The 16,959-nt window shown below is 41.5% G+C and overlaps 2 protein-coding genes across 3 annotated transcripts; both read right to left on the bottom strand.

The window, feature by feature from the left end:
* Positions 1-2,786: 2,786 nt before the first annotated feature.
* Positions 2,787-7,968, bottom strand: LOC115752212 (interactor of constitutive active ROPs 3). 2 transcript variants are annotated; one of them, XM_048280999.1, is made up of 6 exons: positions 7,672-7,968; positions 6,601-6,875; positions 6,408-6,507; positions 5,378-5,546; positions 3,384-5,078; positions 2,787-3,297 (listed from the first exon to the last, which is right to left on the bottom strand). In XM_048280999.1, exons 3-5 carry the CDS (start codon positions 6,425-6,427, stop codon positions 3,399-3,401), a joined length of 1,869 nt encoding a protein of 622 aa, XP_048136956.1. In that variant the 5' UTR covers positions 6,428-6,507; positions 6,601-6,875; positions 7,672-7,968; the 3' UTR covers positions 2,787-3,297; positions 3,384-3,398. The 2 variants fall into 2 exon arrangements, with proteins under 2 accessions (XP_048136956.1, XP_030546165.1); XM_030690305.2 differs by lacking the exon at positions 6,601-6,875.
* Positions 7,969-9,720: 1,752 nt separating this feature from the next.
* LOC115752231 (sm-like protein LSM8) lies at positions 9,721-12,888 on the bottom strand. Its single transcript, XM_030690330.2, has 6 exons — positions 12,809-12,888; positions 11,180-11,275; positions 10,630-10,670; positions 10,479-10,553; positions 10,335-10,387; positions 9,721-10,121 (listed from the first exon to the last, which is right to left on the bottom strand). Exons 2-6 carry the CDS (start codon positions 11,214-11,216, stop codon positions 10,031-10,033), a joined length of 297 nt encoding a protein of 98 aa, XP_030546190.1. The 5' UTR covers positions 11,217-11,275; positions 12,809-12,888; the 3' UTR covers positions 9,721-10,030.
* Between the last annotated feature and the right edge of the window lie 4,071 nt (positions 12,889-16,959).

Genomic DNA, 16,959 nt, shown 5'->3' with positions numbered 1-16,959 from the left:
TGGTCTGTTGTGCAGTCTGAGTTCTCTAACACTTCAGTTGATTAGCAGAGCTTTGAGCACTTCTTTTACATGATTGTTGCAGGTTTCAGAATATTGAACCGGTCTAACGTGTGTGTGTGTGTGTGTGTGTCTCTCTCTCTCTCTCTCTCTCTCTCTCTCTCTCTCTCTCTCTATATATATATATATATATATATATATATATATATATATATTCTGTGTATTTGATTAGTTATTAGCACCATCAAGAAATTCTATCGTCCACGGAAGAACGGATTCCCGAATTACATCAGCTTGTCACTACTTTCATTAATTCGCAATTCTCTCTTCTTTTTCTTATCGGACAATCCTCGAGGGGTTGAGAGTCTCTTTCAATGGGTTCTTTGGATATATCAGTCATTTTATTATGTGGTGGTGATTTTTGAAGCTTGAGCTAGCACAAATACCAAGGTGGATTTCACTTCTGATACCAGATATTATCTGAAATACACATGAAACAATCGTCAATGATTTTCTCCAACGTTATTTTGGATAGTTCTAGATTATTTCGTCATTTTAAAGTTCATTTGACCACTTTAGAAGAGAGAGGGTGCTCAAATATGATATAATTCTATTATTTACCAACTATATCGGATAAATTAATTAGTCTAAAAGTCATGCGACACTTTTTTTTTTTTCAATGGGCTTGTCCTTTGACGTTTTTCAAGGCAATCTTCTATATATCGATCTGATAGCGCACATGGTCCGGCTGAATTTTTCAGAGTGGATATTTCTCATTAAATGCACTAGGCAATAGGTAAGAAGAGATTTGACATTTCTCGAGAGGAACAATCTTGTCGGTCTAGTTTCAAGCATGTCAGGGCCGTACCTTAAGATATATGTGCAGATGGAACAAACGTTTGGACTCCTCGTCCGTTTTTTTTTTCCTGTCACCTTCAATTTCCACGTGATCTTTTTCTTGCTGCTTCGTCGTTTTCAAATGTACCCCACGGAGTCGACCCGGACCACCGGACCAGCAATGGCATCGAAGTATAGGTGCGAGAGAAAACGATGGGCGTAGCATCTTGGTTTTGATTCAAAGAACCTGGAGAATTGCCCCCCCCGTAAACACTGGCATCGCAAGTCCAAGATGTCGGCAACAAGCACTCTGCACGCATTTAATCGCACGGAATGCGACTCCCTTCGCCCGGTTGAATGGAGAGATTGGATGCCTCAGCCTCTCCGGTCGAGACAGGTGTCGCCGCCGCCGCGATGCCAATCCTCACTTCCATTATTTCCATTTGGCTTGAATTTTAGGTTCACCTGCCTAGACTTTAGGAGCCCAATGAGCAGGATTCTTAGAGACAGGCAGAGGAAAAAAATGGTCGCGGCCAGATGGAATGACGGGCGCTCGCGCTGTAGTTTCTTCCTGTTCGCACTTCACCATAGCTAGGAGCATTATGCATATGGCCGCGCGCTTTTGTTTAGACCTCTCCACGGCAAGCTAGCCGGCGACATATGATGAGCCAGATGAGTGATTGTGATCATCTTTCACATGATAACGGGTTTAAACCTCGATGTACGATTATGATAAGCTAGTTAAACGATTGTGATTAAGGCAGTGGAAATATCTCTACATTAATCTGCACTGATCTGCATTGTTTTCGACGTGGGGGTAAACAAATTCTCTAATGTGCGACTAATAATCCGTTACATTCTGGAGCCAAGCAATGTTCTCCTTTTGTAATGAAATGACCAACTCATTTTAGCGATTTTGGTTCAGCAAGGCTGGTGTCGAGGTTGGGTAAAGATCTCGAGAATCAATTTAGCTGACTTGGTGTCGAACGAACCAAAGGATATTGCAGCTTCAGGTGCTATTCCTCGTGGTTTTGCTTCTGGTAATACTATATGGTATTGACCATACAAACGGCGAGTCTGGCATGGGAGCTGAGTTGTTGAGTCTCGGACATGTGTGCAGCTAAGGAATCCCTCTTGCTTGAGTTGTTCACCGGGAGAAGACCGACTAGTGAATTATTCAGACACCGTTATACTGACTGCTAAGACGGCATTCCTCGATTGTGTCATTGTGTTTGTGGACCAAATGATCCTACAAGAGATCTTTGAAGAAGTTAGAAGAGGACATTTGCAAGTCCTATCTTGGTAATTCAGCGAGCAAGCAAAATCGAGTTTTCGGTCTAAAAGTTGGAGTGGCATGATCGGAAGAATCTCCTAGACCAAGAATGAACAAGATAGCCATTTATTGGATTTGCTGTTGGTCCGAGAAGAACATATTCTAGAACTGAATTGACACAAATCTAGGGAAGCTCGTGGACTATGATAGTTCAAATGTTCCTCATTTACAACAGCAAGTCTTCACATCCTTTGATTTCGCCGTGAGATGAAATCCTGAAATTCCAGCTAGTAAAGATTGCAATGTAGGTGCTTCACCATGAGGCAACGAAGAATGTTTATTGTGATCGGGCTCAGGTAGATGCCTGGAGTTTCCCTAGGTAGCCACACATTCACTTATGTCGAGAGTCCTTCCTTTCGCTCTTATTGATGAGGGAAAAAAAATCAACAAAAAAGAACAGTGACAGCATCTCACAATGAACGATACAAGGATGAACGTGAATTTAATTGCACTAAAACTGATTTCTTTAACTATATACAGTACAGAGTTATGCTAGTCAGCACCCAAGTATGGCGTTTTCAGATACTTCATCAGATGATCGTATAGGCATTGATTTCTTTCTTTAGTCGATATCCCTGGAAAATGACGAGCTTCAAAGTCATAAATCGCGTAAAACAACTAGAGAAAAATCAGAAGCCATTTCACATAGTGAAGAAAAATCATAGGGTATCTCAGTTTTCCTCGAAAGGCAGACAACAAGAAGAGCCTGCACTTGCAGCTTCTTCTAATTCTAGGACAAACATGGTATAGGCAGAGAGAAACAGCATATAGAGACAGCACTCCCACAGCATGGGAGGAAAGGGGTTCAAGTAGCCAAAAGAAATCCAAACACCCAGGTCACCGATGGAACCGGAATAATCGAACATCTCAAATCCATAGTTTATGCAGAGAAACTAGTTAAGTAGAACGATAAAGTTCCTCTCCCTAACCGATACCCTTCTAACCTAAGTAAATAAAGTCATAATTGTCTGCAACTTTGCATCTCTGGCCACCTCCAAGACATATGTACTCAACAGGGGGCCGTGTGCTAAGTAACCTGCAGTACTTCTGCTATTGCATATGTGCTACGAACTTCGGAGAAGATCCGAGCGATGACTCTGAAGCCAAAACAATCGCCTCTCTTTGACTTGCTGGGAAAAGGAAAAAATGTTCAGCAAGTAAATATGCACATGCACACAGGTGTTTACTGCAGCAAAAACTAGCAAGCAAGCATCACCTGACTCACTCTCTCCTATTTTTGTGGTTTTTTCCAGAGTACTCCAATCTTCTTCAGCATGTTCCCATTCTTCTTTTTCAGCATATCGTCATCCATGTCTTCGGCATAAGGTGAGCTTATCCTGCCCGATATAGGATTGTAACTGCTGTCCAGAGAACCAGTCCTATCCATAAACTTCCCGTTATTCCCAGTCGAAAGCATCGCCGCAGCTGCCTCTGCAGCTTTCCTCCACTGATCAGACTGCACCTTTAACCTTCTTAACTCACCCTCCATTTCGGTACTTGTCGCCTGTGCTGCCTCGAGCTGCTCCGTCACTCTTGCTGCTCTCCGGTTGCTCTTTTCTGCCTCCTCCACCATGAAGCTGAGCTTCGAGAGAGCCTCTCTTTCTGCAGCTCTCGCTGCTTCTACTTGGGCAACCACCACATCGCTCATCTTAGCCTTGTCATTTTCCCTCTTCTTGAGCTCCAGCTTCATCGTTTCGTTCTCCTCTGATATATTCTGCAGTTCCGTCTCCTTATCCATCAGATTTGCTTTCACTTCAGATAACTCTTCCTGAAGTTTCTTCAGCTCCCTTTCCAGTGCAGATTCTTTCTGGAGGGACAGGGTGTTCTCGAGCTTTGAACTTAGCTCCTCATTCTCTTCTAGAACGCCTTGCAGTTCGGTTTCTTTATCCATCAGGTGAGCCTTCAAATCTTCAATATGAGCTCTTGCTTTGTTCAACTCTGCCTCCAATGCGGCTTCTCTGGCACCTGATGCGGATTTCATCTGCTCCATCAGTTCATAAGCACTCTTTATTTGCACAGTGCTCTCAGCATGGTCTTCACGGTGTTTGCTTTCAGCAGCTTCAAGTGCAGACCTCAGATGTCCAATCTCATATCTAAGAGTAGAAAGCTCTTCTTCCAACTGGTTGGCTTCTTTGGTCTGCTGATGCTGTCCAGTTTCCAGCTCTAGATCCTTATCATCTGAAGGATTCGGAATCTTGCTCCCACCAGCATGTGCGAGGTCTGTTTCAAGTTTGTTAACTAACCCTTCCAGCAAGTTCACGCGTTCCTTTGACTGATCCAGCTCAGAAGTAATTGAATTGTAAGCTTCCGTGGCTTTCATCCCGTCCAACCTGAGTGCTTCTACAGTTGCTTTGGCGGTACCCAGCTGCGACAGGGTTTCATTAACGAGTGCTTGGGCCTGTGCTTCTGATTCCTTGCAATCTTCAAGCTGGGTTTTCATGTTCTCTACCAGTGACAGAGTCTCGGCCAGATTCCCTTTCAAGCTTTGGAGCTCCATATTTGCCGATTCTGCGTGCTTTGTTTGCGCAGCCTCAGATTGTGCAACCATTTCCAGCTCAGTTTTAAGCCTCTGAATCTCATCCACAGCTGATGCTAGTGCAGCTGAGTCAACTGATTGCTGCTTCTGGATACCCTCAAGCTCAGACAGCAATGCTTGTTCCCTTTCTTCTGAGGTTCTTTGAAAATCGGTTACATGAGATTCCTCAGACGCAGACAGCTCCAGAATACGCTTCTCTGCGTCATCAAGCTTTGAAGATATGTCACACAGCTGCTTCTTGGATTCCTCTGCATCTTGCAAGGCTTTATTCTTGCAAGATTCATGAAAATTTAGCTGGTCCTTGGTTTTCTTCAGCTCCTCCTGAAGTTGTGAAACCCGAGATTCCAACTCCGATATTCGAGATGGACGTTTCTTCTGGGTCAAAACAAGGAGAAAGTACGCAGATGATCAGTTCAAAACCTTCATCTAAATATGCTAAGCAGCAGCATCTATTATGCTTCTTTCAGTGTTTACGACGTGACACTAAGACAGAAGAGAAAACCTGAAAGCCTCCATCGTCATCGAGGCTTGCACTAGCTAAGTAAAGATCAATGAAGATCGATTGTAAACAGAAAGTGAAGCACTGGCAAGCAGCATTAGTTTATCTAGATTCACAGGAACTTGCTACATAGAAAAGGAGAGGGAAATTGGGCCGAATCAATCTGAGAAAATACCTCAGATAGCGGGCTTCTAGGCGACCTGCGCTCAACCACCTTGGGACTTTTCTCTTTCGGTGTTCTAGTGGCTTGATTTGACGAAGACGCAGAATCAGCATCCGATGGGGTTGTCTTCAGTTGACGTACAGCACAGGGAGAGACTCTCTGAGGGACTTCTAAACTAGTTCTGCCATCAGAAGATATAAAGGAGGACACCCAAGAGAAGCATGTCAACAGTCGTGGACATGAGCAAAGGAAGAAACAATCTCTTCAAGCAGGCAACATGCACATTCATAACAGCATGTGAAAAACGGATACAGGGGAAAGCAGGTTGCTTGTAGGTACTCTCAACACAAGTTCATTGTAGAAGGGTCAGAAACATGGCGTTATACTGGTGTATAATCATCATATCAACCCCCAACCTTTCCTCTTTCTCCAGAATGAAAGAAAAAAAAACTGAAATACTGAATAAGCATATTAGAATTTCTCTTCATATAAGCATACCAATAAAGTCATAACAGTTCAAGAAAGGAACTGAGCAAATTTCTTAGCTTGCCGTCAACTTTTGATGGAACAAACAATTAAGAAAAGCAATGAGAAAGCATGTATCCATCCACCGCCATTGCTTAAGGAAAATTCCAATGCTCTACTTATCGCAGCATGAGCTCAATATGGATCGACAACAGCACCTGTGGACTCCACATGGCCTCGCACAACATCAACTGAAGGCAAGATATGAGACAAACCTTTTCTTGATGCTGAATAGGCTCAAAGACAAAGAATTTTCACCAGCTTGAAAGGGTTTTCTAGGAGCAAGTAATCAGCGAAATGGATGTTTAATCTTTAAAGACATAAGAAAGACAAAGCTGATTCTCCAAATTGCCAGAATGCAGAAACATATATGAAGCACAGCTCACATGCAGCACAAAGTTTCAGAAATGGTAAGAAAGATCAGCATGGATACGTCAGTCACCAAACAGGCATTTCGAGTTTATCCAACCAGCAAATGTGAGAAAAGATCAGAAATTAAAGGAGGGTCCAAAGTTACCTCGCTTTTGGGGTCTGCATGGTTTGACCACACCCACAAGTCTCAAAGGCTAAAGTGGCAAAAACAGAGGATGTAATGTCTTCACAGATTCAATGCTGGCCTGACCCACGAAAGAGATTTTACCATTTCAACCACAGAATAAATAAATGAAAAAGATCACAAGAGAATCCAATGTGATGCCATGGATGGTAACATGCTCAGCAGTTAATAGGTTCATGAGGGGCATGTGCATGTGCTCTTCACCCATCCATGAAGCCATAAAGCCAAGGGAGGTGCCAACCGAGGAACAACTCAATGCCTCAAAGGCATGCCATAATTAATATCTCGCACAGACAGTCCAAGAAACAATCCACAAATTGACCAAGCAATGCTGTGTAATGTCGTCTCTGCCCCTTCATAGCTTCCCGATCCAAGCATGGAGAGACCAGAGACAAACACCCATTATTACTGTAAGTAACCACAGGGGACCTACAGCACAGAGTCAAACGGCGACTCAATTACACAAAGACCCTCGATCCTTCAATTTTTTATGCATCAGTGCACGTCAGTGGAAAGGGGCAGTTTGGTATAGTGTGCAACGACGGAGAAAAGGTTCAGTTTTCACCTCCATATCTGCCGTGAAAGCAGGGTAATGCGATGTGGGGTTCGCTCGAAATCTTGAATTGAGTCAAAAAGAACTCAACTTTTCAAACATGCCGCTAATAATAACTGATTATGTCCGAGGGAAATAGAAAATACTTTCCGGGAAAAATCAGAGGGCATACAATTTTCCCACAGACGGATCTGAAAGGAAAAGCGACGAAAAAAGGCAGAAATGAAACCAACCAGAACAGGCAAGAAAATGTAGATAATTTTTATCAGTAGTACTCTACTCGATGGCTTTTTTAACCGAAGACAAAAGACACAAAAGGCGAAAAGCACGCAATGTTGGCAAATGCTTTCGATATTTGGCTAGCGTTGTTCAAGTTCACCCTCTGCAACCGAAAAAAATGAAGCTTGCACAGTGAAAAGGGAGCTCAAAAGGGAACATCATGAGCAACAGGGGACAAAAGTGAACCTGAAATCCACGTACAAACTGAAACTCTCGACCCTTTGCTTACCTGAAACAAAAGAAGACAATGTCGAAGCCATTATACTACTTCTGAAGAAAATGTAAACAAGTTTTTTTTTTTTTAACCCATGGGGGAAAAAGAGAGAAAAGAGCCGGTGAAGCAAGTAGTGTAGAGTCGAAAGCATCGCACTTTAGCGAACAGTAAATGGTTACCGGAGTGAGAGGAAGCGGACTACACTGTTCGAAGGAGGGGGAAACCGGCCATGGAAAGGAAAGCGAGCTTCTCTGCTTCTGCTTCTCTTGGCTCTTCTTTCTTGCTGCTGCTTCTGCTTCTTCTTCTTCTTCTTTCTACTTCCTCGTGCAGTTCCCGAGGCGTTTTGGTTTTCAGCTGTTTTGAATTTTCCGTTTTCCTTTTTTTTCTTGTTTTTATGGAGCGTAGTGGGTGAGCGTGGGAGGTGGACTGGTGACTGGTGACTGGCGAGATACAGAGAGAGAGAGAGAGAGAGAGAGGGAGGGGGAATCTGCCTTTGTACGCTGAGAAATTTCGCTGCACGACAAATCATGCTGTAGGGATTTTTCTCGTACATTTCGATCTATTGAAGGTTTATAAGATCGTTACCGATGAATTATTCTACTACATAAAAAGTTCGATACAACAAGAAGCTTTAAATGTTTATATATGCCAACGGCAAATAGGCCCATTGGGGTACGAAAAGATATAAATTCAGGACTTCATGTTTTGATTTCGTGCAAATTTTATGGGATTATCAATGACTATTTTAAAAAATTAAATTGCCAGACAAAAACGGTGTTCAATAAATAAATACTCTAATAAGAGAGAAGAAAAGCATAAGTAGTGATATATTAAGACAGACAAGAATATCATGAACATACAAGAGGGGTGATTATTCACTAATAAAAAATATTCAACAAGGCCAATTTAAGTATTTTCAAAGTAGACTGATGAACATTGAAATCAGGTCACAAATTAGCGGGCACAGTATGCGAAATAGCTTTTCTTTTTCGGTTTTTTTCTTTTCCCCTCACTTTGACAGTGGAGATTGAAAAATGGCTTTCCATTCGCAGGATGTTTAAAAAGGAAATTTCAAGCATAGTGGTTGGAGAAAATTTTGAAGGGCCACTCCACTGTCGTGCCGAAAGTGACGAGAGGGAGCTTAGCTAGTAGGAGGGGGTTTGAAAGGCAGTACGGTCTGGTCCACTTGAGGACGCGGGATTGCAAAAATTTGTAACTTTTGGCCAAAAAAATAACTGTTGCACGAAAAGTGATTTACTAAATTTGATTTAATCGAGTAATGTAAGAGAATGCAGCTCCAATTCTAAATCGACGGTTCATGTCCAAATTCAATGAAATTTCATCCCAACTTAAATAAAGCAATCGATCGAAAAAATTTCAAGTGTTTCCAATGGATAGAAGCTCAACTACTATGCACGCTCGGAACACATAGAAAGTAAGTGATACTTATTTCTCTGTAGAACAGTTTCAGTGTTGCTAAAAAAAATAAGAGAAGTTTACACACATTTTGCTGTCTAAGCACAAGGCTACCGGCAATAACCCTATAATACTCGAGATGCTATTGTAGAAAAAATAGATTTTTTTTAATGGTCAGAATAGAAATAATAGATTGAAAAACTAAAAAATTATCTCGGTAAAGAACAATTGATAATTAAATACCAGACCGAAAGAACTAATCCAGTTGCTTTTCTGTTGATAACGAGAGATATGAGAAAAAGATATTGATAGATTTTTAGATATTGAGGATCAAGAATCAAATAGAAGCACAAGTCCAATTTTTTGACTCTTAGAAGTTTTAATCGGCAAAACAAAGACTAAAAGCAGTTGACATAAACCGGGTATACTATGACCCAAAACTGTTGGACAAACTCATATCATCAGCTGACAGCTGCTGAGATTACCCGATCCATGGCGAATTAGGTTCATATGAAGATTTCGTCCAATTCTGGTCGAGTTCAAAAGATCCAGGCATACTTCTTTGGTTTCCATAGTAATCCTTTTGATTCCGACGTATGATCTAACAAAGTTCATGAAGGCACACTTTTTGACGTTAAGTCGTACCTAAAATTCATCGCTTACAAGCAGCCTGAACTTGAGATATGACCAAAAAACTTTGAGATATGACGAACTTCTCAGTCACTCTGGCCTATAAATGCGAACAGCTTCCAGATTGATGATAGATCAGAGCGACAGGTGAAGCCAATCTACCCTTTTCAATATCACCTCGGTCATGGGGAATTGCAGTTTCTCAATCCAAGGTCTCAAAGTTCGTACAATCTCAACCAACTTCATCTTTTAAATCCCAAAAAAGTCGCATCTCTAAAATCTGATAGAGACTCTTTACAAACAGAAGTAGTCGCCTTTCATTTCCCCCGCGGCAATACTGTATTGAGACTGCACCTTAGATAAGCCATCAGCAACATTTTCCGAACAAACAGTTATAAGTTCTCGACAAACATCATCAACTGACCTATATATATGATAAACGGCTCATAAAGTGCACGAACACTGCCGTTGCACATGTATAATGGTACATGATCAATGAATTACAGGCTTAAGGGGATGAGCTCTCAGCTTGGACAAGTCCAGATTGGAATCAAGCTCTTCATCTAGTTCTCCAACAACGCTTCTGCAAACACAGGACATGGAAAAGAACTATGAAAATACTTACACGAACAGTCTACTTTGAAGTAATCACAGCGCTAAAGTATAGTACAAGGCAGAAAGGACATAAAAGACGGCAAACCAAGTTACATCCTGTCTTCTTCTCTCTGCTTGTTACTTTAAGAAACAAAAGGTAAAGAAGAAAAAGAGGTTGAACTGAGACGGAGTATGTCATTACATGTTATCACCCCTTATTATGTAAAGACCAAGCACTAGTTGCTGCACGCCTTCCTGCAGTTAACCGGGATGTTATCCATGTGAAGGGCTAAGCTTTTCGAAATATTAAAACCTGAAAGAGGGGAAATAGGGAATGTAGACAGACCTTTGTGGAGTAAACACGTTCATGAGATTCATCAAGAATGATATTTGTTGCCTGGTCATAGCCCTTTAAGACCCCCTAAAGAGATCCAAAATATTGTAATTATTCTCAACTCTGTAATGACAAAACTAGAAGTGGTAGCTGTGAAACATACCACAATGTTACGCCCATCATTTGTAATGACCGATATTGTTTCTGCATACAAAAAACAACTGATATAAGAGCAAAGCAACGAGCAAACCTTGAGAAGTAAGCTCTATTCCCAACTCGCTCTTAGGCATTTAGCTATCTCGTTTCAACAGGGCGCAAGTCAACATCCTCTGAAGTCATCTAACGAGCAAAGACAATGACTAATGCAAGTTCACTGCTGAAAATGAACAGAAAAGTGCCACATGTACCTGTACAATCATATACTAGACAGTTGATATTCAACACGTTGTAACTTTTCTTGCATAGCCTTTATGCATCTAATAGATAAATCACTATATGCTGCAAAAATGTTCATATGACCATATGAGATAAGAGTGGAAGCCTCCTTTCATTTGTTGAACGAAAAGTGAGACCGAGCTCAAGGCTCATTATCCTCCCCGACCTCAATGTACCTTTTAGACTCCGGCTCGTATGTTTCAGGTTTCTTCTCCTCCCAATTGACAAGGTTAAAGAAAATCAAGCAAGAAACTGAGAAGGTAAGTCAAGAGACATACGGTCAACGAGAGAATCGAGTCCAGGGCCAGTTGACATTTCACAACTCCCAAAACTAGCAAAGGCCCTCTTGCAGGTCTAGTTCTGTACGCTTTCTTCTGTAGAAAAATGAATGAAAAGAAATAAGTCTCTCAAAGGCTGAAAACCTGCCATTCATAGCTTCAAGATAGCATATCTTCTTATTATGAAATACTCATAACACATCCTCCACAACACTTTGTAGAATCGGTGAAGAGAGCAAATAGGAAGCCCAATTGATTGAACAAACTCAAGAGACTGTGAAAACATGAACTATTCACTGTTTGCCATGAAGGTACTCATTTTCCTTTCATTTCGCTGATTCACAAGTCTTGTGAGTGATGTGCACCCGGATATTTTGTAATTGCCAGAGTGATTTTCATTTTAGTGAGCAAAATGTTGTCTCGTAATACTGTTACTTTCCAAACTAAAAAACTATCCATGGATGCATGTTCGCATGTGCCTGTGTGAGAGTGAGAAAGAAAGATTCTCTGTTTGATTGTGAGAAACAATTTCCTATAGCCGATTTTTTGCAAGATAGTGTCACAATTCAGTACAGAGATATAATATAATTCTTATTCCCAAAAGACAATATGATGCCTTAATATGACGAGAATATCAGAAATACATATTATATAGCTAAGTTATCTAAACAACCTTTTGCTTATAAGGGTTGTCAAAAGCAGAATCCAACATCTTCTGTAGACCTAGGCCTACCAAACTAAAGAAGAAGAAGAGAAATAGCAAAAAGGAATATCTTCTCCCTTCGAGGCATAAAAAGAGAATTCAAACCACCTGTGGCTTCCAAGTTCGTCAGGATATGGAACAACGAATAGAAGTTCTTGCTAGAAACAAATGCATGATCAAAATGGGGAGCTTGACATGAACAAGGGAAGCATCTTGCAATAGGGTAATGATAGATTCGTAGAAGTAACAGCCAATCTATCCTACTCTTCAAGCAGCCTACAACAAAAGGCTTCAATTAGAAGTTAGAACTTCTTTCTTTTTTTCCACTAGCATCATTCTTCACTACACAAAAATATATCTACACACACCCAAAAAGAAAAAAAAAATACAGCCTCTATCTATGATACTCTTCTTTTCGCCGACATCTCGCTTAGCATTGATCGGCATTTGAAGGACAATAAGTCTAGCTACTAGTAATTTCCACTGCCACTAAAATGCAACACACCTCCCCGAGTAACATCGCTACGCTCCCACGACCACAGCCAGAACCACTTTTCACTTCACCTCACGACCACCTACCGAGCCTCAAAAACCCACCCACGCATCACATTAGCATAGCAAAGTGCCGATTCACCAGCTCACGCGACAGAAAACACGATCAAATGTCGCCGAGCAACTACTATTCACTGAGAAACTTGTCGGAAGGAGGAATTCCAATTTTTCTAACCGCACGGTGCATCGAATTCGCTCGCGAGCACGCACGAGTCGAAACAACTAAAGCAACATTCTCATGTAGCCGCGGAACAGGATATCCCAAAATGAGCGCGATAAACGCTCCCGCGGACATGCCATCGACGTCAGACAATCCATCGCCGAACCGAAGAACTCGAGTTGCAGCAGGAGATGGGGAGAGAGCGAGAGCTCACCTTCGTACGACGCCGCTTAGCAGAGCTTGGTTAGGGCGCGACCGTACGCTCCGCCGGGTAGAGAGGAAGGGAGGGAAGGAGGGGCTGACGAAGACGGACAGGCTGAGACCTAAAGAGCGTGAGATGAAACCAATGCTGCGCAAGAGAAACGAAACGCGGCCGTTTCGCCATTTCCAATTGGGCTTTGTAAGGCCCAAATGACCGGCTATGTCTCTTTTGCGGCCTGTGGATCGCGACAGTCTTATTTTAGATATCCAATCACCTCATCGGGAGGTGGCCAAATGGACCCGTGGGCCCGGAACCGGCCCGTTGACCGGGCCCACGGTTCCAACCAGGAACCGAAACCGGCCCGGAACCGGCGGTTCCGGGCCAGTTCCGACTCCGGTTTTTTTTTTTTAAAAAAAAAAAAGGAAGGAGACCGGGTGAAAAGAGCAATTGAGCCTTGGAACCGGAACCGGAACCGGGCCGGAACCGGCCACCTCTACCTCATCCTACGAATGAATATGAATGTATATAATCCGTACACACATGCAGCGTACGTATGCAAATTCTGTGTGCACGGCTATATGAAATACTGCGATTTCACTAATTTTGAAAATCCATAGGCATGAATTTTCAAGTAGTTCAAATATCGCATTTAACAAATTAAAATTTCATGAACGATATTGCAAATTGAGCTAAAATTTAAGGAACACATTGCACATTAACTCCAAATTTAAGTATCATCGGTGTCATTTTTCCTAAATCGGTAAATCGAATACTTAAAACAATCAGCAATTTCAAGGCATGTTCGACGAATAAACAACATCATGATTTAGGGGTTGTGCCTTGACCCATTCGATAATGCATAGGGACGTAAAAAATATATGATATCGGTCTATCTGCATGTACTTTGGAAATGGACGTGACAGTCAGGCCACTAGACAAGGTATAGTTTTAATTTAATTTTGTCGAAATGTGCTCCCAAGATCTCGATGAAGAAAATTTTCCATTTCCAACACAATGTACTTCTTGTGTTCTGTGCAATCAATGGATTTGGAAAATGAAAGAAAGAATTTATTCCGAATGTGTTTGTTTAGGGTGAAACTAATAATTTGGAAAAATATATCGAAACTTGTTTGTTTAGATTAGATTGTTCAGAAAAATTAGTCGATGGAAAATATTTTCGTCTTCGCAATAATCTATGCTTAAATATTGTTATGGGCGATAGAAATGCTTTTCGTTTATGTATTCATATAAGCGATACAAGCAATCATTTTAATTATTAATGTTTATTATTTTAATAATTAATTTTTCATAAGACAGAGATAACTACGATGGTTAACATCAGATGAGGAAAAGGGTAAAGAGAAAGCAAATGCGTTGCATCCTGTCATTGTCGCGAGAAGCCGACCAATGCCGCCTTATCTGCTTCGCGACATGATCCTTTCTTTCAAAGAAGCATCCTCGAATTTGTGTCGAAAAGAAACTTCAAAAGCTGCTCATAAAATTTGAAAATTGACCTTCATATCCTCTACAAAACGTGGGCGAGAAGTCCACCGTCCACGTGCGTATTGCAAAATCCCATTTGACCAATGGCATGGCTGCTTCTCTTGCAATCCATTGGCAGTTTGAAATGGAAAATTATAAAAAAAATTAAATAAATTATAAATCTATTATAATTGTGTCAATTCAGTCGTAAATATTTTTTTTTGTATCAATTAAATCATAAACCTTTTACATTTATATTAATTCAATTTATTCGGCCAACTTTGGCCCGTCAACGCTTAGACATTGCGCTACCAGCACCGACATGACAGCACTGGCACTAACGTGGTAATTGTTATTATTATTTTCGTTTTTTTTTTTTTTTTATTTTTGATTTTTTCTTCTCTTTCTTCCTCCAGTTGGTTGCTAGATTAGTGATCGCCTAAAGGCGAGGGCCAAAGATCTTGGCATGGCAAGGTCGAGCCTCACCGTTATTGGGCAAGACCAAGCTTCCCTAGCGACGGTGGTCGACTCTAGCCGGGCGATGGATTGCGATCGATCGGAGAAAGAAAGAGAAGAAAAAAAAAAAGATAAAAACTAATAATATTATTAGAAAATCGACTGGAGCCTCACCATTGTTGGGCAATGGCATCCAAGGCAAAACGACAGTAGTCCTTTTTTTTTTTTTTTTTTTTTGTCTCCTCCTTCTTCCTTTAGTCGATCGCAATCCGTCGAGTCATTAGCACCTTGCCAATACATGCGCCTAATGGGTTGCCAAGGCCCAACAGACAAATACCCTACCTTAGACGTGGCCGGTTCGTCCGAACCGCGGGTTTCGGTTCGAGAACCGGTGGTTCTGATTCCTAGAAAAGGTGGAACCGAAACCGGCCCTTGAAGGGGCCGGTTCCGATTCCCCGGCCCAACGGCTTTTTCCCTCCGGACCTCCCTCCCTTTTTTTTAATAAAATAAAAAAGGGTCGGAACCGGCCCTTGAGGGCCGATTCCGGGCCCCCGATTTCATTTGGCCATATCTACCCTACCTTATAATTAGGTCATGAATCCCTACCCTATTTGATTTACTATGCTACCAAGTTTTAGATTTGTATTCGCTGAACTCTTTTAAGTGAATTGCATCATTTTCTCTTCAACCTCCTTCGAAAAAGAAGAAGAAGAAGAGAACACACCCGATAGGTGCTTTCTCGTTGAGCCTCTATCTTCATCTATCTCTCTCCCTCTCTCTTTCTAATGAAAATCGTACTTTTCGATGATTTTACGTCTTTTTGACAATTCAAAATTTTCAATTTCAAAACCGATTGGTTCTATCTTATTGTTCTACATGTACATTCATTTTTATGGCAAAATTGCCTCGCAAAATTAGTCACGTGATCGGAGCTCCAAGTTTGGTCGAACCCAGCGTCATGGGTCCAAATTGCAACCTAATGAGAAAAGTGGATGGGCAAAGTGCAAGACAACGAACTGACACTTGAGGCAGAAGTTGCACTCAAATTCCCATGAATACGCCCCAGACCCGCCACTGCTGCTTTTTCTTAACAAAAGTTTTACTTTTCGAACTATATCCTTTCCCACTTGTTGGGATTTAAATATGGATTCCTTTAATTGAGCAATCCTGGTACTTTCAAAAATATTCTAATCAAGTCCCTTTGATATCAAATCCAGTTAAATTCAATCGACACTTGTAGTGTAACACAATTTAAAGAAAAAAAAGCGTGAAATTACCACAATAGTCTCAAATAAGGGCATGCCTGATGTTCCGGCTTGTTAAGGGCATTTTTCGTCACGTTATTGGATTTCTCTTCTTCTTCTTTTCCTTTCTCTGTTTTTTCTTACCTTTTTGCGGCGATGCCCGGAGAGGGCTGGGCAAGGGTTGCCCTCGCGAGAGCCTCCCCCGCTTGCCACAAGCTAGACCGGCGAGGGAAACCAGGCCCTCGCCAGCAGCAGAAAATTAAGAAAAAAAAAGGAGGAGAAAAAATAAAAGAAAAAAATAATTATATTTGAAAGAAAATGCCCTTATTGATCGACCTTTATTTTTAGCTGGCCGGCGAGGCCAATCCCTTATTTAGAACTGTCATGGCAACTTCAAACCATTGTTTAAAATAATGTACACATTAAGTCCTTATTTGAAATTTCTTCTTTTAGTTTAAATTTTCAAAACGGGTTTTCATAGTAGTTAAATTTTATCTACATCAATGTGCCAAAGTCGTCTACATTGGTCATATCGCGTTGGCGCGGGCATTTATAGATCCATTTCGCATCAAGATTTGATGTCGCGTTAGTGGAGGGTACACGCCATGTTAAATGCGTCCTTTAAGTTGTCAGGACTAGCCCCGTTATTTACTATCAGCCGTCGCGTTCCACGGCCCGTCCAGCGATGAGCGATTTCGTACCCTAGACTTCACTCGACCACCGCGGCTTCGGGGTCAAGAAGAAGAACCAACAAGCTTACTCCATAAAAATAAAAGTCAAAGAAATAAATACAAAAAAAAAGAAGAAGGGAAGATGATATCGGAAGTTACGTTCGATCTTTCCAAGAAGTTTCAGGGGCCACGTGTCCTCAAAGCAGCACGCAAGAGCCCTCTCTTGCCTTCTACTTTGACGAAAATGCAATTAGTTAAGGCCTTTTTTGAAATAACGTGACCAATTCGGGCCCTTCTTTGAAATAAAATT

Source organism: Rhodamnia argentea, chromosome 6 (assembly GCF_020921035.1).
Source record: "Rhodamnia argentea isolate NSW1041297 chromosome 6, ASM2092103v1, whole genome shotgun sequence".
In the NCBI taxonomy this organism is placed as follows: domain Eukaryota; kingdom Viridiplantae; phylum Streptophyta; class Magnoliopsida; order Myrtales; family Myrtaceae; genus Rhodamnia; species Rhodamnia argentea.
Note: the sequence above shows the minus strand (reverse complement) of the source record. Positions and strands in the feature narration are given on the sequence as shown.